At 47.7% G+C, this 22,408-nt stretch overlaps 1 protein-coding gene across 3 annotated transcripts; it reads left to right on the forward strand.

Annotated features, from left to right (window-relative positions):
* Window positions 1-112: 112 nt before the first annotated feature.
* LOC134406886 (ras-related protein Rab-18-B-like) lies at window positions 113-20,485 on the forward strand. 3 transcript variants are annotated; one of them, XM_063138523.1, is made up of 9 exons: window positions 297-331; window positions 1,369-1,452; window positions 1,867-2,025; window positions 2,578-2,633; window positions 5,057-5,118; window positions 10,697-10,769; window positions 14,954-15,069; window positions 19,321-19,387; window positions 20,289-20,485. In XM_063138523.1, the coding sequence occupies exons 2-9, from the start codon at window positions 1,418-1,420 to the stop codon at window positions 20,456-20,458; spliced, it is 738 nt and encodes a 245-aa protein (XP_062994593.1). In that variant the 5' UTR covers window positions 297-331; window positions 1,369-1,417; the 3' UTR covers window positions 20,459-20,485. The 3 variants fall into 3 exon arrangements, with proteins under 3 accessions (XP_062994595.1, XP_062994594.1, XP_062994593.1); XM_063138525.1 differs by lacking the exons at window positions 297-331; window positions 1,369-1,452 and adding an exon at window positions 113-245; XM_063138524.1 differs by lacking the exon at window positions 1,369-1,452 and having other exon boundaries at window positions 258-331.
* Window positions 20,486-22,408: the final 1,923 nt, after the last annotated feature.

Raw genomic sequence — 22,408 nt, forward strand, 5'->3', positions numbered from 1 at the left:
GCGCGGCCGGCAACTCCCAACCAGGCCAGGAGGAAGCGGAGCCGATCGTGCGCCCTGGGCGCGCCGCCAGGAGAAATTGGCCTCCATCAGGATCCCCGCCGCCACCGGAACCTTAGGCCATCTGTCCCGCACCGAGTTATTGGATTGGGGATTGATTCGTCCCGATTGGCACCGTGGTCGTTTGGGAGGATTACATTGCTCCCGGGCCACGCAGAGAGAGGGGAAAAGCACACGCACGCACTCTTGTACGCCGGAGTCATTCGTCTTTATATTTACGGTTTTAAAGCTACAGGTGCCAGGAATCGAGTTTACCGGGCAACCCTCGTTCCAGGTGTGTGAGGCTGGGCTGTGTCTGACGGAAAGGCTCCAAAGCTTTGCCTTGCTACTTCACCTGCCCCAGGGAGGAGACCTTTCGCACTGACGATAGGTAGTTGAAAGGGGCCTGGCTCCGAATTAAACCTTAGCTATGTATGACCTTGCGGTGCTTCGGATCTTATCCGCATGAATGGCCCCACCTCTCCTCTCTCGGACTCAAACCGTTTTTAGAAGCATGTTGTTTTTGCCCCCTCGCTCTCCCCTCCTGCCTATTAGTGCCACATACGGGAACGGTAGTTGCCAGAGTGCCGTTTTAAAGCGGATGCTATTTCTCATTTCTAATATGAGTGATCAAACACAACCCGTGGGATTTTGTTCACTGGAAACCAATTGATTTCGGTGGCACTAACTTTCTGGTAAATGTGGTTAAGCCTTTTCTCAACCTGGAGCCGTCCAAATGCATTGGACTACAACTCCTATCATCCCCAGTCAGCATGGGCATTGTAATCCAACACAACTAGAGGGCACCAGGTTGGGAAGGTTATGCCTAAAGATACAATCCAAGGCATCCTTACTTGGAAGTAAATCCTATCAACCTCCGTGGGATTTCTGAAAAAACATGCACTGTCCTCTTTATACTAGGAAAAAAAGGTTATATACATCCCTTTACTCCAGTTTCTGGAGTCCAGAATACATGAACCACTATAGCAGCCTCCCTGAACCTGCTGGTGTCTTACAGATGTGTTGGACTATAGGTCCCATCATCCTCAGCTTGCTATGGCCATGCTAGTGAGAAATGATAGGAGTTGCAGACCAACAAATCTGGAAAGTGCCAGTGTGGGTGACCTCTGGCCCTCCAGATGTTTTGGCCTACAAGTCCTACCATCCCTAGCCAGCATAGGCAAATGGTGAGGGATGGTGGGAGTTGTAGGTCAAAACATCTGGAGGGGCACAAGTTGCCCACTCCTGAAGTTTGGAAGGGTGCACTATGCTTGCCAGCACCTGACCAGTTGCCTCTCTCTTTTACTACTACTTACTTCATACATGTTCCAGACCATACCTTGATAATGAAAGTGGGGGGGGGGGGGGCTGAGTCCAGAGCATGAAATACAAATATCTGCCTTCGGTTATAAGAAGGTGAGTATTGTCAGATTGCTACTTGGTGTCTGTCTGTCTGTCTGCCCCCATTCCCCCTACCACATATTTTGCAAGCCGAGGCTCAACCCCGAAACAAGTTCAGATTTTACAAGACTTGACCATGCCTTTGAGCATGTGCAGAGTGCCTTTCCCCACTGATTAACCAGCGCCCATTGTTCAGATTAGGAGGCAAGATTCCTAATATCACTTCATTTTTTAGAAAGTAATCACTGTCTGCAAAGTATATGCTAGAGAGGAGTGGACATCATTTCTCTCCCCATCAGTCCTACAATCTGTTCTCCCCACACTGCAATCCGGTACCTCTTCAGGCTATCATTTGCTCCTTGCTGCTGGAGAAGGTGGCAGGGGTGACCCATATTCTGACTCCTCCTCTCCTTCCTTCCTTCCTTCCAGTGTTCCTGGCAGAGACGCTAGGTGTGGTGCCCTGGTTTTCCTGCTGCCAAATTCTGAGGTGCATCTGGTAATAGGGCTCACCATGGCACAAGAGGATGCAGCATCCCTACCCACCTTGAAGCTACTGTTGGTTGGTGACAGCGCAGTGGGGAAATCCAGGTGTGGGGGAAAGGCAAGGAGGGACTCATAGATGGGAGAGGAGGGCTGGGTCTGTCACTCCAGGGAGAGGGAGAGAGATCCCAGGTGCAGGGCCGGGGAAAGCTGGCCAGAAAGGAAATATAGGCCATTTCAAACTGCTCATTAAGTATTTTTTAATCAGTTCTAAATGCATATGAACTAGAACGATTTATAAAAAAAGGTAATGGCAAGCACTTTTATTCAAGATGTATATAAGACATCACTTCTTCATATTCAGAAATGCTTTATTTGCTTTTCTTTGGGCAAATTCATCATCATCAACAACAGAAAAATCAAGCAACTTTGCCTTGCTAATGTTAATGTTCAAAACTGCTAATCCATTCAGTACTGCTCACTCACAGGAGAGCTACTTTGTAACACATCTTTACCAAAGGGTCCCCCTTTGCCTCTACCAGGGGGACTCAGAGTAGGCCCCCTCAAAATCGTAGGCCCATGCCAACTGCCGCCACTGCCCTGCCCTGCCCTGCCCAGCCGTGTTTCCATACAACTCACCTCTTTTCTCTCCTCCTGCAGCCTCTTGCTGAGATTCACTGAAGACCAGTTTGAGCCATACCTCAACGCGACCATTGGTGAGCGCTGTTCGCTGGCTGCCTCTGTCCTTCAAACTCCCCTTGCGTCACCTGCCTTGGCATCTGGACTCTCCCTGATTCACATTGATTTCCCCCGGGCATAGCACGTGGGGGGTTGTTTAACACCAGAAAGCTGTGCTCCTCTGCCCCGGAAATCGTGAAATAATTGGAGTGTCTCCGGTCATTTGCAGCGTGCCTTGCTTTTACCACTCATTGGTTGATGGAGAAATGTTCTCACTGCCAAGGGACATGATTTCCAGGCAGGCTGCTCCTTTTAGAACAGGGGTGGGCAACTTGTGGCCCTCCAGATGTTTTGGCCTACAATGCCCATCATCTCAAGGTAGCATAGCCAATGGTGAAAGATCATGGGAGTTGTAAGCCAACACACCTGGAAAGCCACAAGTTATTGCTTGAAAGTGCCTAGTGAAAACAGCAGCAGCAGCAGCAGCAACTGCTCCTTGCTTTTTACCCTTCGATGCTGTTTCTTTAGAAACTCAAGGCCATTTGTGTGGTTTTCCATCTGGGCTCCCGTGAGATCCACTCCACTCCAGTAGTATTACAGTCCATTTAGACTGCATGCAAATGAACATTCAAACAGGAGCGTGTGTCTGTGTTTTCTGCTGTGGTGCCCCTAAATAAGCTACCACCCAAAGCAACTCCTTGAGTTTCTTGTTTAGACAGGCAGGCTCAAACGAAGCTTTCCCTGCAAGCATTAACCAGCCCCTCGGCAGCTGTTCAAAGGCGGGTTGCTGATCAGATTTTCGCTAGAAACGAGGCTCTGGTCTGTTGTGCAAACTGCTGGTTTGTTGAGTGCTCTTCCATAGTATATTGTCCTAATCACACTTCCAATAGCAAACTTGAGGTCCCTTCTGCTACCCAACTATTTATGTGAAATAGCTATAAACATCACCTTCCCCTGCATGGTCCTGCCCATTTAATGAGGTCATTGGCCAAGGCCCTGTTCTGGGCATCCTTGGAGGTCTGATGGGTAGTTACTAGGGAGTAGTGGCACCCCCTAAATTACCCTGCTGCTTTCAGATGCAGTGGAAGATGCTGTTCCAATGAAGAGAGATTCATCTGCCAGTCCAGTTGGCTTTTGTGGATGGCATGGGAGGGGGTGCCATCTTGTTCTTTGCATCAGGCAGCAAAAGGTCTTGGGCCAGCCCTATCCTATCCATACTAACCTGGGCGTAAGTCCCATTGAACTGGATTGAACTTACTTCCTTGTAGGCGTTTACTGGGGGCTGTCTTCATGGGGCAGGGGGGCTCATGCAGCTTGGCTACATCATGAGATCCTTTGCGGCACATGACATGGCGGCCAGCGTGCTCCCAACCAGGCGTTTCCACCTGGAAAAGCCACAGTATCAGAGACTCCTTTTACTCTGTCCTTTTTAGTTAAAGCGGCTCCCAGGCTCTTGAGGTGCAGTGTGTCCTCATGCCTCCGCATCAAACCCTAGGCATGCCTGCAACCTGGCTGTGACGTGGACTGGCCTTTCCCCCATTCGCTCCTCTAGCATTCCCACTGAGAAACATCTATGCACTTCCTGCATTAAGTAACGCTGGAACTTTATTCATTCATCTCTCTGATGTGTAGTTAGCTCCAGAGCTGCACAGCTCCAGAGTTGCACGGGGACAGTGCTAATTCACTTCTGTGATGTTAGCTCCAGAGCTGCGCAGCTCCAGAGTTGGGAGCTGAATTAATTGGGTTCTCCGATGTAGCGTTATGGCTGGTGCGATCCCTTTTGGAACGGGGTTTATTTGTGCTGGTGGGCTGCTCTCATGGGGAGCCAGTATTGTGGGTTAGTTACTTGCTTGCCATTCCCATTCATTAAACTGTAGTGGCAGGGGGAACCTGGAGAGGGGTGGATAACAAGGATGATGTTGGTTCTACTTCACTCCACCTGGAAGTACTGGCTTTCCAGCACTGAAAAGCCGGGTTTTAGGGACGGCTGGTTCCGCCATATAACAATGATGGAGCAGAGCCGATCCAGCATACTGCAGAGAATCGCAACCATGTGAGCGCCTCCCCGTGCTCATAAAAATGAGGTTCAGGATTGTAGTAGTACTGTGTTTATTTGCTTTTTCAATCTAAATTGGATTTGTATGGCTGCCTTGTATACTTTACTGTGAAAGGGCAGGACATAAATATTTTAGCTAAACTCTCCATCAGGTGCAGTTTAAGCTCTCTCTCGCTCTTGCTCTCTCTCGCTCTCTCACACACACACACACTTCTTCTATGGTTATTGTGTGCCCTTAACCCGCTTCTTGATCAACCGAAGTATAGCAGCACAGAGATGATAGATGGATGGGGCCCTTCCCCTGTTGAATTGTTATGCCTGCCTTACAGCTGCCCCAAGCCCTGGAAGCCCTAGCGGGAAATGGCTGGGTCTGCTCTGACTCCGATGTATTTCTCTGCCTGTCAGGTGTTGATTTTAAAGTGAAGAAGATGGCGATCGGTAACCTTTCCCTGCAACTAGCGATATGGGTAAGCAGCAACTAGTCTCCTCATCACAAACACAGATGTGCGGACCCTGGAGAATGATCTCTTCCCAGACACCAAAATTCAAAACAAGCAAACAAAACTGGCAGCAGAGCAGAATAGGAAAAGATGGCGATGGAGGCTGGTGAGTCCACTTTCGGTGGGGTTGTGAATCCATTCTGTCTTTCCGTCAGAACCACCCAGAACTCTAAAGGGGATATCCAAGGTGATGAACCTATTTAGAGTTCTGAGTGGCTCTGCCTGAAACCCAGAATGGATTCACAACCCCACTGAAATCGGAGCCTCAAGCCTCTACTGAAAGACAGGTCTGTTGTTATTATTATTAGTATTGGTATTAATTGCACTTGTATTAGGGCGACCATATGAAAAGGAGGACAGGGCTCCTGTATCTTTAACAGTTGTATTCAAAAGGGAATTTCAGCAGGTGTCATTTGTATATATGGAGAATCTGGTGAAATTTCCTCTTCATCACCACAGTTAAAGCTGCAGGTGCCCTGCCCTCTTTTAAATCTGGTCACAGTTTAGCTGCAGTATAGCTCCTGCAGCTTTAACTGTGGTGATGAAGAGGAAATTTTACCAGGTTCCCCGTATATACAAATGACACCTGCTGAAATGCCTTTTTCTATGCAACAGTTAAAGATACAGGAGCCCTGTCCTCCTTTTCATATGGTCACCCTACTTGTATATCACCCCGTAGCCGAAGCTCTCTGGGTGGTTTACATAGGATAAAACCACTTAAAAACAATATACAAAAATTAAAAACCACAAAAACATACAATTGAAAACCACAAAAACATACAAAAACAAACCCAGGCTAATTACATATTGCTAAATGCCTGGGAGAAGAGAAAAGTCTTAATAACCTGGCGCCGAAAAGATAACAATGCATTCCTGGTGTGCTTAGAGATTTCTCAAGCAGTCTCTGCCATTAGGGCTGCCTATGGACATATCTTCAAACAGGAGATGCGGTATGTTTTTCTGCTTCTCCCTGCCTCTGATTTTCCCAGCCACCGCTTGAGAAATGACACTGTGCACACGTCCACCAGATTCAACACTGCCCCTCCTAACAGGCTTCTTTTGCACCATCCACTCTGTTTAGCGTGGTAGTGGCCATTTTGTTTTCTATGAACTAGGACCATATGAAAAGGAGGACAGGGCTCCTGTATCTTTAACAGTTGCGTAGAAAAGGAAATTTCAGCAGGTGTCATTTGTATATATGGAGAACCTGGTGAAATTTCCTCCTCATCACAACAGTTAAAGCTGCAGGTGCCCTGCCCTCTTTTAAATCTGGTCACTCTAGTATAGCTCCTGCAACTTTAACTGTTGGGATGAAGACGGAACTTCACCAGGTTCTCCATATATACAAATGACACCTGCTGAAATTCCCTTTTCTATGCAACTGTTAAAGATACGGGAGCCCTGTCCTCCTTTTCATATGGTCACCCTATATGAACCCCAAAGAACGTCGGCAGGTTCTTTGTGCTCAAACATTGGGTGCTTCACTCTCTCGCTCTCTTTTTTTTAAAGAAGTTTAAAACGTTAAAACAAAATTGTTTTGAGAAAGGGGGAAGAAGTTGTTGAGATTGTCACGGACTCTGGCCAATTGGTGCTGTGCAAATTCAGCTTCTGGAAACCAGAACATCCGGCCGCTCAGTCCAGGGCGGGAAGTTAGTTGGTATATGTGTAGCCAAAGCACAGCACCTGTTTCCACAGTGAGATTAATGCTAGAACTATGCATATATCTAGACAGGCCCTCAATAATGCAGCTGGATGTGTTCTCACACACTGTGGAAACCAGTCTTTACCAAATTGGTGTACTCCAGATGTGTTGGGAGTGCAACTCCCATAATTCCCAGCTAGCCCATGCTGGCTGTGAATTATGGGAGTTGCAGTCTGACACATCTAGAGGGCACCAAGTTAGAGAAGACAAATGTAAGGGATTGAAAGGTTGTGAAAGCACGGAGTGATTTTAAAGTGGCCCAAAACCCTTCTGGCCCTCCTGTGTCAAGCAGCTGGGGAGAACTGAGATGACTACTGAAAGATGCTGGGGGATGTGGCTCAGACGAAGCAGTATGCAGGCTTTGAATATGGGATTTGGGGGCCTGGCTGATCATGCCATGCAATGCATTGGTCCCTGCTCCTTTGCTGTTTCTTCTATGGATTTGTTTTATTTATTTATTGCATTTCTATACTGCCCAATAGCCGAAGCTCTCTGAGAGGTCCACAACAATTACAACCGGAAAACGCAACATGATAAAAGACAATATACATGTTTAAAAGTTTAAAACTTCAGTTATAAAATGAAAATAATGCCAAAATAGAAGCAAGCAGCAATGCAAAGTTTTAAAATACAGTACTGGACTTGAAACGAAAATGAAAGACTAAAATGCCTCGGGAAATAAAGGCCCTTTCCACACCTACGGGTATAGAGAGAGGCAGAGGGGGCGATCCTGGACTTACCTTCTTCTGGGATCGTCGCCCTCAGTCTAAACGGGTCACGCAATGTCACGGGCATCACGCCCTTTGTGGACGCCTTTTTTTTTTTTTTTTGAAAGGGCCAGAGCTGGAGCGCACTTGTACTCCAGCGAAAATTAAAAGGTAAGAAAGAAAGAAAAAAACCCGCCCCCACCCCCGAGGGCCCTGGGCTCCCCCCCCCCCAGCTCCTTCCCTCTGATGACCGCCGCTACTCGCGGGGAAGAGGGGAAAAGCTGGGATGGGCACCCACACCGCTTGTGGTCCTCGGAACCGTCCCGGGACTGCATTTAAACCCGGGATAACTGAGGTCTCAGTTATCCTGGGGAAACGGAGGGATCATCCCTCCCTGATCCCAGGATTCCGCACGTCATTTGGATGCACAGGGATGATCCTGGGATGATCCCTCCAAAAAACGACAGTGTAGAAAGGGCCAAAGAAACCTTCAACTGGCTCCCAAAAGAGCACAGAGTAGGGGCTCTAAGTTGATTTCACAAATGAGGGTTTAGATGGATGGAGACGAACCTTCAAGTAGCCTGGGCCCAAAACTTAGGGCTTGGAATGTTAATACCAGCACTTTGAAAATGGACTGGCAGCCGATGCAGATGGAAAAGTACTGGCATAATATGATCTCGCTGCCCTATTTTGGCCCAGGTGAACTTTCCAGATCATTTTCAAAGGCAGCACTGTTTATAAAGCATTGCAGATATTCCCCGCCCCCCTCCAAATACAAACAAACAGGTTATCAGTGCATGGATAACCATATCTCTGGTCCAGATAAGGACGTAGTTGGTGTATCAGCCTAAGCTGATAAAAGGTGCTCCGTGCCAGCAAGTCCACCTAGGCCTCTCTAGTGACCATGCTGGATCCAAGAGCATCCCCATGCTGTGAACCTGATCCTTTAGGGGGCGTGCAGCCCCCTCCAGAACAGGTTGAACATCACAGCCAGGTGAACCACCTACTAACAGTACCTCCACCTTGTCTGGATTGAATCTCAGTTTATTGTCCCTCATTCAGTCCATTACCACATCCATGCACTGGTTCAGAACAGCCACTGCTTCACCGGATTTTGATGAACAAGAGTGATGAAGCTGGGTGTCGTCTGCATATTGCTGACACCTCAGTCCATATGTCCTGATAACCACCTCCCGCAGTTTAATGTAGAATGTGCACACGCAACAAGGGGAAATTTCAGCAGACCTGCTTCCCATCATAGTGTTGCAGGAGAAACTGCACCCATTCAAATGATCAGGAATGCTGGGAGCTGAAATCCAAAACGTCTGAAGGTCTATTTTCTGCCCACCCCTGCCCTACACAGGGGAATATACCAGTATCATACTCAGACGAGAAGTATATAAAGGCATGTATGTTTTATAAAATCCTTTATATTAATCTACAAGTGGGGCCTGCAACAAAAAGTTGCAGCATGCAGTGCTCCTGTTCAGGGTTGCAGCCAGTCATGCCCCTTTCTAGGCTTCTCCATTCCATTCCCTCCCTCCCTCCCCCAAGACACACAGCATTCTGTGGTCACTGAGCACGCTCAGTCCCCAGCGGCCTGCTTTTGCTTCTCCCTCTCTTTAAGATTCCCCCCCCCCAAAGCTTTTTTGTACAACTGCCAACCTTTGAGGTCCCTTGAGCATTCTGACCCCTCCCTCTTGGGTATGGGTGGTGCTGTTTTGGCTGCATACGTGATGGTACTTGGAGAATTGAGCATAGTATATGTGCTGCTGAAGTAAGCGCTTAAGAATTGAGTTGGCTATTCGCATATACAACAGGAGCAGGTTCAAGGATGTACAAGTTCATCTATTTATCTTTGTTGGGGCTGAGGGGAGGAATGAACATAAGAACGTAAGAAGAGCCCTGCTGGATCAGACCAAGGGTCCATCTAGTCAAGCACGTTGTTCACACAGTGGCCAACCAGCCATCAGCCAGGGATGAACAAGCAGGACATGGTGCAACAGCACCCTCCCACCCATGTTCCCCCACAACTGCTGTATATAGGCTGTCTCTGCTCCTAGAGGTAGCACATAGCCATCAGGGCTAGTAGCCATTGATAGCCTTCTCCTCCATGAATTTGCCCAGTCCCCTTTTAAAGCCATCCAAATTGGCGGCCATCCCCACATCTGGTGTGAAGGGGTACTTCCTTTTCTCTGTCCTGATGCATTTTAAGTAAGTTATAAAGCATGTATAATTCTTGTACAATCGCTCACAACTGATTCATTATTATTATTATTATTATTTATTTATTTATTTATTTATTTATATAGCACCATCAATGCACATGGTGCTGTACAGAGTAAAACAGTAAATAGCAAGGCCCTGCCGCATAGGCTTACAATCTAATAAAATCATAGTAAAACAATAAGGAAGGGAAGAGAATGCCAACAGGCACAGGGTAGGGTAAGCAGGCACAGGGTAGGGTAAAACTAACAGTATAAAGTCCGCACAACATCAAGTTTTAAAAGCTTTAGGAAAAAGAAAAGTTTTTAGTTGAGCTTTAAAAGCTGCGATTGAACTTGTAGTTCTCAAATGTTCTGGAAGAGCGTTCCAGGCGTAAGGGGCAGCAGAAGAAAATGGACGAAGCCGAGCATGTGCAAACTGCTACCGCACCTGGAGAACATTTCAATAAAATTGAAGTGTGTGTGTGTGTGTGTGTGTGTACATATATAGTGCATCTAAGGCACACTTTTGCTGATTATTTGGGTTGTGACATTATTTTTAAGTCTAGGGCAGAAGTGCAGACCCTCAGGCCTGGGGGCCAAATCCGGCCCTTTGGGATTCCTTTCCCCTGGCCCCACTTTTCTTCCCCCATCCATCAATTGTTCGGTGGCTTCCCAGCTTTAGTGCAGTTTTCCCCCATTCTAAAAGGTTGAAATGCTTCTCTAAAATGGAATTCGTTCCTGGGCTGAAGGAGGTTCTGCACCCCTGCTCTGCTCACACGCACCCCTGCCCACTTGAAAACGTATTCTAAGCCGGGACATTTATACGGAAGGCAGCCGGGTCCCCATAAACTTTTTTTCCCCAAAAATATTTGTGCCATTGAGTTTTAAATGACCTTTCTGTTCGAAATCCCTTTGTTTCCTTTTCATAGGACACAGCAGGGCAGGAGCGATTTCGAACGCTGACTCCCAGCTATTATCGAGGCGCTCAAGGTGTAATTTTAGGTAGGTGGCAGACAGAACAGGCCTGTAATTAGCACAACTCTGAAGTCAAACACATTAAGGCGGAGGTAAAAGGAAGTGTACCGTCTTTCCTTGTAAGGGTAGCTGGCACGGGCAGACTTTGAACAACAGTTAATAGTGTTGCACTCCCACGCCGCTACGTTGATGGTTGGCGGTTGTTGTTTCCTTGGCAGAGAATCATGTACTTTTTTGGGGGGGAAATACTTTAAATGTAAAAGCGGAAGGCCCCATAGCTTGGCTTCTCTACAACATTTCCATTTGGTGTTGAGTTAGGGCTAATGTAAATAGCCTTTCAAGTTTCGGGGCCTTTCTCCAAATCAAACTGAGCCTCCAAGTGCATTTTGACATTCCTGCAATATTCCCCCTGTGTTCCATTCTGAAAAAAAGAAAAGTGTTTTTCTAAGTTCCATAAAGCAATTCAGTCACGCCAAGTGAAAGTTCTACGGCTGAACGCTAATTGCAGGCACTAGGTGTGCCTGTGACATTCACAAAACCACGTCCTGCACAGCAGTTACAGTTGTGCTGGATGCTCTCGTGGGAGGAAATACATTTTCCCAGGTATAAAATACTCGCCTTTGAGCGCTCACAAAACTGCATCGTACCCACAGCGGAAGTGCAACTTAGGAGACAAATGGACTCTGCAAGAGAAGTAACGAACAGACATTGGAGAAAGGCCCTGAGAAACTTCAGGTAGTGTCCTGCTTCTAGAAGAATTTGAAAATGGATCTGCCTGATTTAAAGAGCAATGACTCTAGAGTGACCATATGTAAAGGAGGACAGGGCTCCTGTATCTTTAACAATTGTATAGGAAAGGGAGTTTCACCAGGAACTGCATGCCTACAAATGACTAGCGCTGGGCACGGACCCCCCCAATCCGCTCCGGATCCCGATCTGCTACTTTCGGATCGGGTCCGCTCCGCTTCACGTCAATCCACCTCTGCTCCGGATCCGGATCAGAGCTCCGCTTTTCCTCCTTTAGACTTGCATTGCAAAGGTGAAAAGCCTATAACTTTTTTAGTTTTCAAGTTAGAGACATCAAAATGGGCACCATGATAGCTTCTAAATAGATCCTTATTCATGCCAGTTTTGAAGGAAATCAGATCATGCCCTGATTTTTTGGGAATATTTAAAATATTTCCCCCATTTACAGAAATGCAGTTATCTCTGTTATTTTTTAAGATACACACATGGAACTGGGCACCATGATAGCTTCCACATAGATCCTTAGGCAAGGCCACTTTGAAGGAAATCAGATCATGCCCTGATTTTTAGCGATTTTTTTAACGTTTTAACCCTCAACCATTACCCCCATTTACAAAACTGCATTCATCTCCATCATTTTTCAAGATACAGACATGTAACTGGGCACCATGTTAGCTTCTAAATTGATCCTTATTCAATAAAAATTCATTGCAAGCAAACCGCACAATGTATATTTTTGAAAATTGACACAAATGACCCCCAATCATTAATCTCTAAGCACAGTAATTTTCAGGGATCTAGCTTTAAAAACAAAGAAGGTACAGGTGTATTTTTGCCCAATACAAATCAATGGGCAAAAAGGCTCAAAATGGCGATAAGAGCTCCAGATCGCAGTGAGGCGCTCTGCAACTGAGCAAACCACTTTGTCTCGATCCGCTGCCCCCCCCAACCTGATTCGGATCTGCCTTTGGTGGAGGCGGATCGGGTCGCTCTGCTCTTGCTTCGCTGATCCGAAACAGAGCAGAGCACAGCCCTACAAATGACACCTGCTGAAATTCCCTCTTCATCACAACAGTTAAAGCTGCAGCAGCCCTGCCCTCTTTAACTAGAGTGACCAGATACAAAAGAGGGCAGGGCTCCTGCAGCTTTAACTGTTGTGATGAAGAGGGAATTTCACCAGGTGCTGCATGCATACAAGTGACATCTGATGAAAATCCCTTTTCTATACAACTGTTAACACAAAACTTCAGCACCATTTACCCTGTGTCAAAGGAGTCACCCAATATGATTAATTGGTTTCCTCTACCAAATATTGATATCCTGGTTGTGCTTTTTATACTGTATTTTGTATTTGTGTTTTTAACCTGTTGGTTGTTTTATTATGGTTTTAATTTTTGTGAACCGCCCAGAGAGCTTCGGCTATTGGGCGGTATAAAAATGTAATAAATAAATAAATATAAATAAATTAAAGAAAAGAGAGTCACCCTAATGACTCACAAAGGTCACATATTATTTTGTTGCCGCTGGGGTCAAAAAACTGGTTCCGATTATTTATTTTTATTTATTTATTTATCATACTTATACCCCACTCCTCAGCCAAAAAAGGCTCTCGGAGCGGCTTACACTTCGCAAAAAAGACAGTCCCTGCCCTCAGGCTTACAATCTAATAAAGACATGACACACAAGGAAAAGGAGTCAAGGAGGGAGGGAGGGAGGGGAGAGAGAGAGAGAGAGAGAGAGAGAGAGAGTCTAGCAGGAGCAGGCCCCGATGTTACTTCTGCCTGCTCCTGTCCCCTCGGTCCTTCTTCTCCACAGGGCCAAGATGGCAGTTTGCCCTGTGGGGGGGGGGGGAAGAGTCCAGCAGGAGCAGGCCCCGATGTTACTTCTGCCTGCTCCTGTCCCCTCGGTCCTTCTTCTTCTCCACAGGGCCAAGATGGCAGTTTGCCCTGTGGGGGGGGGGGGGAAGAGTCCAGCAGGAGCAGGCCCCGATGTTACTTCTGCCTGCTCCTGTCCCCTCGGTCCTTCTTCTTCCCCACAGGGCCAAGATGGCAGTTTGCCCTGTGGGGGGGGGGGAGAGTCCAGCAGGAGCAGGCCCCGATGTTACTTCTGCCTGCTCCTGTCCCCTCGGTCCTTCTTCTTCCCCACAGGGCCAAGATGGCAGTTTGCCCTGTGGGGGGGGGGGGAAGAGTCCAGCAGGAGCAGGCCCCGATGTTACTTCTGCCTGCTCCTGTCCCCTCGGTCCTTCTTCTTCCCCACAGGGCCAAGATGGCAGTTTGCCCTGTGGGGGGGGGGGGAGAGTCCAGCAGGAGCAGGCCCCGATGTTACTTCTGCCTGCTCTGTCCCCTCGGTCCTTCTTCTTCCCCACAGGGCCAAGATGGCAGTTTGCCCTGTGGGGGGGGGGGGGGAGAGTCCAGCAGGAGCAGGCCCCGATGTTACTTCTGTTTAGGCAGAGTTCAACATCTGGTGACTGCATAGTGAAGTTTCGACAGCTGAAAACATTGTTATTCTTCAGGTCTGTGCTACAGCAATCTGCAATCTTGTTACACTTCTTTTTAAAAAATTCACAAACAAGTTTCTAGCCCTATTGGTCAGGGCTGTTCCAAGACATTTTGCTGCCTGAGGCAGAGCGGCAAATGGTGTAACCCACCCACCCACCCAAGGTAAGGTTCATAGCATCCAAAACCAGACAAGGTATGTAAGGCAGAACATCCCATGAGTTCCTCTTCCCCATCCTTGGCAGATGGATAATAACAAACTAAATACCTACAAATTTGCTGCCTTTTTATGACACCCAAAATCTGCTGCCTGAGGCAACTGCCTCACCCAGCCTAAAGCTCGAGAAGCGTCAGCTTATGAGAAAAACAGAAAAGTTGGAGAAAGAGAAAGGCTAGAAGGCTCTCGAGTGAGGATCTTGAGGGACCCAGGTGGGCAAAGGCTGCACTAAATCTTTCCCAGGCCCCACATAGAGATCTCGAAGCGTCCATGAAGGGATCCTCCAGCCCAGCTACATCAGGTGCTCTGGGGCAACCTCTTAGGGTGACCATATGAAAAGGAGGACAGGGCTCCTGTATCTTTAACAGTTGCATAGAAAAGGGAATTTCAGCAGGTGTCATTTGTATATATGGAGAACCTGCTGAAATTCCCTCTCTATCACAACAGTTAAAGGTGCAGAGCTATACTAGAGTGACCAGATTTAAAAGAGGGCAGGGCACCTGCAGCTTTAACTGTTGTGATGAAGAGGAAATTTCACCAGGTTCCCCATATATACAAATGACACCTGCTGAAATTCCCTTTTCAATACAACTGTTAAAGATACAGGAGCCCTGTCCTTCTTTTCATATGGTCACCCTACAACCTCTTCTCCCTCCTAGTCCTCCTGAAATACTCTTCTATGTGAACGCAAAGTCATCTTGGCAAAGGAAGGTTTGTTCATGATGTGTGTGTGTGTTTTGCCTGCCGTCCAGTTTATGACGTCACCAGGAGAGAGACTTTTCTGGCCCTGGAGAGCTGGCTGCAAGAGCTGGAGATGTATACAAAGAAAAGTGTGGTGAAGATGCTGGTGGGCAACAAAATCGATGAGGTGAGTTGTGAGGCCGTAGCCTGAGCCCAAAGCCAGCCAATGGGGCTGAAGGGGGATCCACATCCTTCGTGTCCTAGACAGTGGTGATGGTCATGGACTGGCCTGCCTAAGGGCATGGCGAGACAGGGCGATATCCCGGTGATTGTCCCGGGATCGTCCCTGGGCATCCATATGACGCTCAGGGCATCCCGGGAGCAGGGAGGGACGATCCCTCCCTTGGCCCGAGATATCACCCTACCCTTCAATTCTGATTTTTCCATGGTCTCGGGATGATCCCGAGACTGCGGAACGTGTGGCCCACCTTCGTTGTTTCGTCCCGGTTCCTCACGAGTAAATGTAAGGAGCCAGGCCCAGAGCTCATGTGTGCAGGAGAAGCTGCGCAATAGAAACGCCCACTGAACAGGCCACATGGTCGTTGCTTTCTTCCCCGTGTGAAGAAAGAGGAAGCTGCTTGTCTATTGTGGGACAGAAGCAGGAGGTAAAGCGACGGTACAGAAATGCGATTTCCCCCATGTCTGATGATCTGCAAAGGCAGGGCTTGGAGGGAAGTAGCAAGATGCCTTGTGGGCATCTTCCCTGCTTTCCCTTTGCCCGTCTTGGTGTGTCCTCCTGGCGGAGGCTGATCACCTGTCCTGGGACTTCAGTTAGGGTGTCCATATGGAAAGGAGGACAGGGCTCCTGTATTTTTAACAGTTGTTTAGAAAAGGGAATTTCAGCAGGTGTCGTTTGTATGCATGCAGCACCTGGTGAAATTCCCTCTTCATCACCACAGTTAAAGCTGCAGGAGCCCTGCCCTCTTTTGTATCTGGTCACTCTAGCATGACGCCTGCAGCTTTAACTGTTTTGATGAAGAGGGAATTTCACCAGATTCTCCATATATACAAATGACACCTGCTGAAATTCCCTTTTCTATACAACCGTTAAAGATACAGGAGCCCTGTCCTCCTTTCCATATGGTCACCCTACTTCAGCAGGATGGACTTTTTCTTCCTCCAGTTCCCCAGGAGGAGACAGAGGGGGAAAGCTGAGAGACAGAGACGGCTGCGGTTAGAGAAAGGCGCGCAGAGAGATTTCTGGGAGCAGAAGGAGGAAAAACATGGGAGTCTTTGAGAAATTGGACTGTAAAAAGACATGTGGGCCGGGTGGGTGGGGGAGGGCAGCGAACGAAGAGTTGATTGCAGTTGTGCCGGGAGACAAGAGAGAGAATGCTGTAGGGTAGAGATGTTTCAATGGTGGGTGTTCTGCATTTTACATTTGAAATAATAATACATGTGTTATTAATTTATTTATTTCATGTCTATACTGTCCCATAGCTGAAGCTCTCTGGGCAGTTTATAACAGTTCATAAGACAATAAAATACAGCATCAAAAATGCAGCAGAAAATGCAGCATCCAAAAAATTAAATAGCTAAAATTTAAAACAATTTAGACAGCTAAAAACAGTTTCAATGAAATACTAGACCTGTCAGTTGCTTCGAGATGTCTTTTTAAATATAGCCAAGTAGTCTATAAATAGGATTAGTAGTAGTAGTAGTAGTAGTAGTAGTAGTAGTATCCCGCCTTTTGCCCAATACTGGGCCTCAAGGCGGCCTTACAAAGTATAAAACATACATTGTATATATTTTTTAAAAAAAACACGTTTAAAAAAACACAACAAAATTATAAGTCATTAACATAGATGTATTTTAACATACATACATGTTAAATAAAAATAAAATATATACCCGGGGAGGGTTGAGAGAGAGAGAGAGAGAGAGTGCTACGCAGTGCAGAGAGAATACATTTTGTTTCATAAATTATTACATTTACCTCCGACCATTTTTCCTCATGGAAGGGACCCAAAGCAGCTCACTGTGTAGTAGGTTAGGCTGAGAGTCAGTGGCTGGCCCAATGTCACCCAGTGGGGACTAGAATCCGGGTCTCCTGAGTCCGAGTCCAACACTCTAACCACTGCACCACACCGCATGCTGATGGGATGCCTCTATGGCAGCCTTCCTCAACCTGGGCCGCTCCAGATGTGTTGGACTGCATCTCCCAGAATGCCCCAGCTGGCTGGGGCATTCTGGGAGATGCAGTCCAACACATCTGGAGCGGCCCAGGTTGAGGAAGGCTGCTCTATGGGGTTAATAGACAATGGATGCCAAGGTTGGAGTTCAGATTGGAAGAGCACTGCTTTCCCGTGGTTAATGTGATGTGGCCTCGAAGTGGCCCTCCAAGCGTTTTAAGTTGCGCGCCCGATGAAGACGCCGCCCACATTTGGCGTCTGCCGGCGGTTCATGCAGACCGCATGCAGCCTTTGGGGCAGCTGAAGTGCAGACCGCATTCGTGGCGAAGGCAGCAAGGACTCCAAAGGCAGCCTGTAATTACCGCCGCTCCCTCCCTCTGTATCATTCCCGAGTCTCGTCCCAGCCTGCAGGGGCCTGCTGGTGCTTTGCGGCCGTCGTTGCCTGCCTCCCAAAACGCTTCGCCAGAGGGCCCAGCCGCCTCCATAGCTCAGCTTCCTGGGCCATGTCTCTCCATCTTCCTCCCGCCCTGACTTAATAAAGGGCAATCCGTTTCCTCTGCCTCTGAAGCCGGCGACGAGAGAGGCTCTTGTTTTCTGCTGCTGTTTCAGGTGCATTCAGACATAATTCGAACTCAAGTTCGGCAACACCTTTTTGACCCATGAACACTTTTGCCCCTGGGATCAAACTCAGGAGGAAAACTGTTTTTTCTGGTCGCCAGCAGATGCTGGATTTGTTCATCACTGATTGACTCAAGGGGCGGCCAGTCAGGGAACCAGTTCTCCTGGAGCTGATTGGCTTGCCCTCTTTATCAATCTCAAAGCCTTTTTCCCGAGTCTCAAAGCAATTTTTAAAGTGTAAAACGCCAAAGGTGGGGCAGCAGGCTGGGGGGGTGTTCGCACAGATTTAGTCAGCCTAAAATTTTGTCTCAAGGCAATTGGTTAGACCTTCAGTTCAGAAAAAGTTTTATTCTGAACATTCATACATGCCAGTTTCCATGTGTTTTCAGTGCAGAGAATCAGAGATGCCCAGAATAGGTTCCAGTTGGCAGTAAGCAACGAGGGAACGCAAGCAGCTTTCTGTCTGTCCTTTGGGAGCCCCATGGGAGTTTGATACAAATCAGACCCAGAGGTGTCTTTGGATAACAGTCCCTTGTGTGTGCAAACGAGGCATCCCGGGCTGTTGCTGACTCTCTTGGTTCATTCACAGATCACTGTGGGTTCACGTCAGCAGCGCAGCAGAGATAACAGCCCTGCCGTTGTTTCATGCAGGGATGTGAGAGAGAAGAATCGAAAGCCCTTCATCTTGCTGCGGGCTTTGTCGATTCCCAGACCCCTTTCCATCTCCAAGTGCACTCAAGAAAAGGAGTTATCCTAACCAGGATCGGTCCTATATGACATTTTTATATAACTTTAGTCCATGTCTGCTCCAGGTTTGGGGCATGCCCATTCACTTGCTCAGTCTCTCTGGGCCAAATCCACAGCACCTGTGCCCTCCTCCTCCTCCTCCTCCTCCTCCTCCTCTTCCTCTTCCTCCTCCCTTGCTCACCTGCTTGGAGAGGGCAGATCAAGAGGCAGTAACAGCAAGAAGGAAGATCCGCCTCAGGGCTCCAGGGATAGGCCACGGCTCCCCTGCTGGGCTGTGGGCCTCCCCTTGACATGAATGCTCTGCAAATCCTATTGCAGCCACCCTTACGACAGCCCTGCGAAGTAGTTTGCTATTTTCCCATTTTACAGATAGGGAGCAGAGGCTGAAAGAGAGCGACTTGGCCAAGGCCACACAGTGAGTCCATGGCAGAGACCTCATGTGCCCTCGCAGATCTGAGAGCCAGCTTTCTATGAGCGGCTCATTACAGCGATAGCAGTCCTTGCCCATCTCTTACCCTGGGAGGATCCAGCAAATGCAATAAATCCTAAAAGTTCCTTTTAAAAAAGCGTTTTATTTTTACCTCTTGAGAAAATACTTAAATCGAGTAACAACAAAACAAAGAGTCCCTGGCTTTGGCTTCGTACTACGTTTGCCAATTCAGAAGGAAGCAAGCAGCCTTCCTGTAGCTAGTGCCTTCCAGATGCTTTGAACCGGAACCCCAATCCTTGACCGTTGGCCATGCTGGCTGGGTCTGATGGGAGTTGTAGTCCAAGGCCTTTGGAGGGCACCAGCTTGGGGAAGGCTGAGATAAATTATCCTGGTATGCAGATGTTCGGCCAGTCGTGCCCAGTACCTAATAGTGTTCTCTCCCTATCCGTAGCCCGATCGCGAGGTAGAAAGAAGGGAAGGCTTGCAGTTTGCTCGGAAACACTCCATGCTCTTCGTAGGTATGTGAGGAACACCCGGAAAGGGGCCAGCTGGTATGCCAGGGGTGAAATAGTGGAGAAGAACAGTTTGCAGAGGAAGCAGGCACCGTTTCGTTTCTGTTTTTACTGCCCCTGCCCTCGTGCCTTGGAGAGCTACTGAGCACGAAGAAACGGAGCAGGCAAAGTCCTTTTCATCTCCAAGCCAGGAAAAGCTGCACCTGTCAGTTTCTCCATGTGGCAGGCAGCGTGTCAGTTTTTGCGTGTCGGTATGCAGCACGTCAGAGTGCAGCAGTTCAAGATCAAAGGAGCAGAGAGGGTTTTAAAATGGCAACCCTAAGAAAAGGGCAAGGGCATCGGCAGGAGGTTTCCAGCTGATTCCCCAAAATTAGTAGTTCCCACAAATGAGCTTCCCACCGGTGCATTCTATGATGGGAGCGTCCAGCCGAAATCTAGAGTGGTACAACCCAGAGACAGCTTTACTACCAGAGGGAGGCCAAGGCCTGAATGACTTGAGACAGCAGAAGTCTAATGGTCCAGCCACAACCACAGTTTCTCCGTCCCAACCAATACAGCCCCAGTTCTCTGCTCGCTGCTCCCCAAAGACCGAGAGTCTGGAGTCCGTCCCCATTGTCTCCTCCTGCTGCCTGATTTCCGGCTTCATTTTTAGACAAACAGAGCAGGGAGTCAGGTGACTCTTCGCTCCAGCTGTTGCCAACTCATTCAAGGCAGCCCTCCCCCAACCTGGTGCCCTCTGGTTGTTTTGAACAACAACTCCCATCACCCCCGACCATTGGCCTGTTGGCTGGGGCTGATGGGAGCTGTAGTCCAAAACCGCTGGAGTTGGGGGAAGACTAGCTTTTAAGGGCATCATCGCCTTTTATGCTTACGAAAGATGGTTCTGCATTGTTTTGTTTCTGCCCAGAGGCCAGCGCTAAGATGAAGGATGGAGTGCAAAATGCCTTCGAGGAAGTCGTCCTGAGGATCCTGCAGACTCCAGAGCTTTGGAATATCAGAAGAGAGGGAGTGAAATTGGCAGAGAGCCGAGCCCTTAAAGAACCCGACGCCTGCAACGCATATTGTTCTGTTGCTTAGAACCCACCATCTTCAAATAAAAATGGCTCAGCTCAAAGATCCCGGGCTCCTCCTTTGTGATTCCTGTCAAGGAAATGGCCATGTTGCTATGCCGTTAGGTAGGGTGGCCATATGAAAAGGAGGACAGGGCTACCGTATCTTTAACAGTTGCATAGACAAGGGAATTTTAGCAGGTGTCATTTGTATATATGGAGAACTTGGTGAAATTCCCTCTTCATCACTACAGTTAAAGCTGCAGCAGCTATACTAGAGTGACCAGATTTAAAAGAGAGCAGGGCACATGCAGCTTTAACTGTTGTGATGAAAAGGAAATTTCACCAGGTTCTCCATATATACAAATGACACCTGCTGAAATTCCCTTTCCAATACAACTGTTAAAGATACAGGAGCCCTGTCCTCCTTTTCATATGGTCACCCTACCGTTAGGTGCCCTCTACCACTTCCCCCTAAGTAGTGAGCAATGCCAGGGGCAGGACTACTAGGTTTGGGGTGCAATCCTATGCATGTTTGATTAAGTCCTACAACTCCCAGCATTCTCTAGCCAGCATGGCTGGCTGGGGAATGCTGGGAATTGTAGGCCTTTTTTGTGTCTAAATATGAATAGGATGGGGCCTTTAGTTCCCTTTGGATGAGAGAGCATTGGAGGCTTATGAAGTCCTTGTGACAACTCTTTGCAAATATGTAAGCAGAGGAGTTCGGGAAAGGCTCCAATAGCAAGTAGCCCAACTGCTGACATTAGATCCTCCAAGAAAGCCCCCAAAGATGTGTTCACCTCCAGCCAAGTCTCAACAATCTCTCTCTCTCTCTGTCTCTCTCTCTCTCTTTTTCTGCTTCTGTCTTCAGAATGGCCAGAGCCTGTTTCACAGATACACACAAAGCATGCCTCTGCTGCTCCTTCCTCTCAGCGGGGTTGGATGTCACCTTCTCCAGGCCATGGCATGAAACTCATTGAAAACCACAGAAATCCCCCCCCCCTTCTAGGTGACCATCTTCTAGCCTCTGGCTCCCAGCGATGAAACATCATTCTGGACTTTTAACCAGCAACCTAGAAACAGAGGAAATAGCCTTAAATGCCAAGTCAGATCCTTGGTCCATTATTTACATCAGTGGGGCGGTAACATGGTGCACTCCAGACATTTTGGTCTACAACTCCCATGAGCTCCAGTCAATGGCCTGCAAGTTGTAGTCCATAATACCTGGAGGGCATCACATTGCACAACTCTGATCAACACCAACCTTCCCCAAGTCGGGACCCTCCAGATGTTTCAGGCTACAGCTCCAATCACCCCACTGGCATGCCAGTGATGGGGATTGCAGTCCAACACATCTGGCAGGCACAAGCTTTGGAAAGGCTGATCTGCACTAAATGGCAGCAGTTCTTCAAGGTTTCAGATAAGAGCCAGAGAATCAACAGGGACTGAACCCGTTTAATGAACAATGTGTGTGCCCTTATCACAGCGCTATGTTGCTTCTCAATCTGCCTAACAAAGTGATGTTACTCACAATACTCTCCATATGCCAGGTTTACAAACAGGCATCCTGAGAATGTTCACCTGTCTCAAATCCCCTGGGATTTTCAGCTATCCACCTTCCAGTACTCTGTAAAAACACACACAAAAAAAAAACCCCACATTTTTAATTCAAACCATTTTTTAGTTGGGATGGATGGTTAGTTCCGATGGTCATTTTTTCCCCTCTCTGTTGCTGCTGGTTTATTTTATGATTTTGATTATTTTATTACATTTGAGTTTTACATATATTTTAATTTTTCTTCCCCCTCCCTCTCCAGCAGTTGTTAGCCCCTGTGAATATCCTATTTTGAACAGAATAGTGGCATGTGTATGTTATAAAATAAATAAAACATGTATCTATTTCTAAGATTTCTATCCAATGCCATCTGGCACTTCCAGGGGGGCTAACAAAAGAGGAAAAATACAATAGGAAGACAAC

This window comes from Elgaria multicarinata, chromosome 11 (assembly GCF_023053635.1).
Source record: "Elgaria multicarinata webbii isolate HBS135686 ecotype San Diego chromosome 11, rElgMul1.1.pri, whole genome shotgun sequence".
Taxonomy (NCBI): Eukaryota; Metazoa; Chordata; class Lepidosauria; order Squamata; family Anguidae; genus Elgaria; species Elgaria multicarinata.

Bases quoted from the DNA above. Each gene is read 5' to 3' on its own strand.
- LOC134406886 (XM_063138523.1), top strand. From the start codon at position 1,418: ATGAAATACAAATATCTGCCTTCGGTTATAAGAAG. The intron at 1,453-1,866 runs GTGAGTATTGTC...CCTTCCTTCCAG, and splicing joins CTGCCTTCGGTTATAAGAAG to TGTTCCTGGCAGAGACGCTA. The intron at 5,119-10,696 runs GTAAGCAGCAAC...TCCTTTTCATAG, and splicing joins CCCTGCAACTAGCGATATGG to GACACAGCAGGGCAGGAGCG.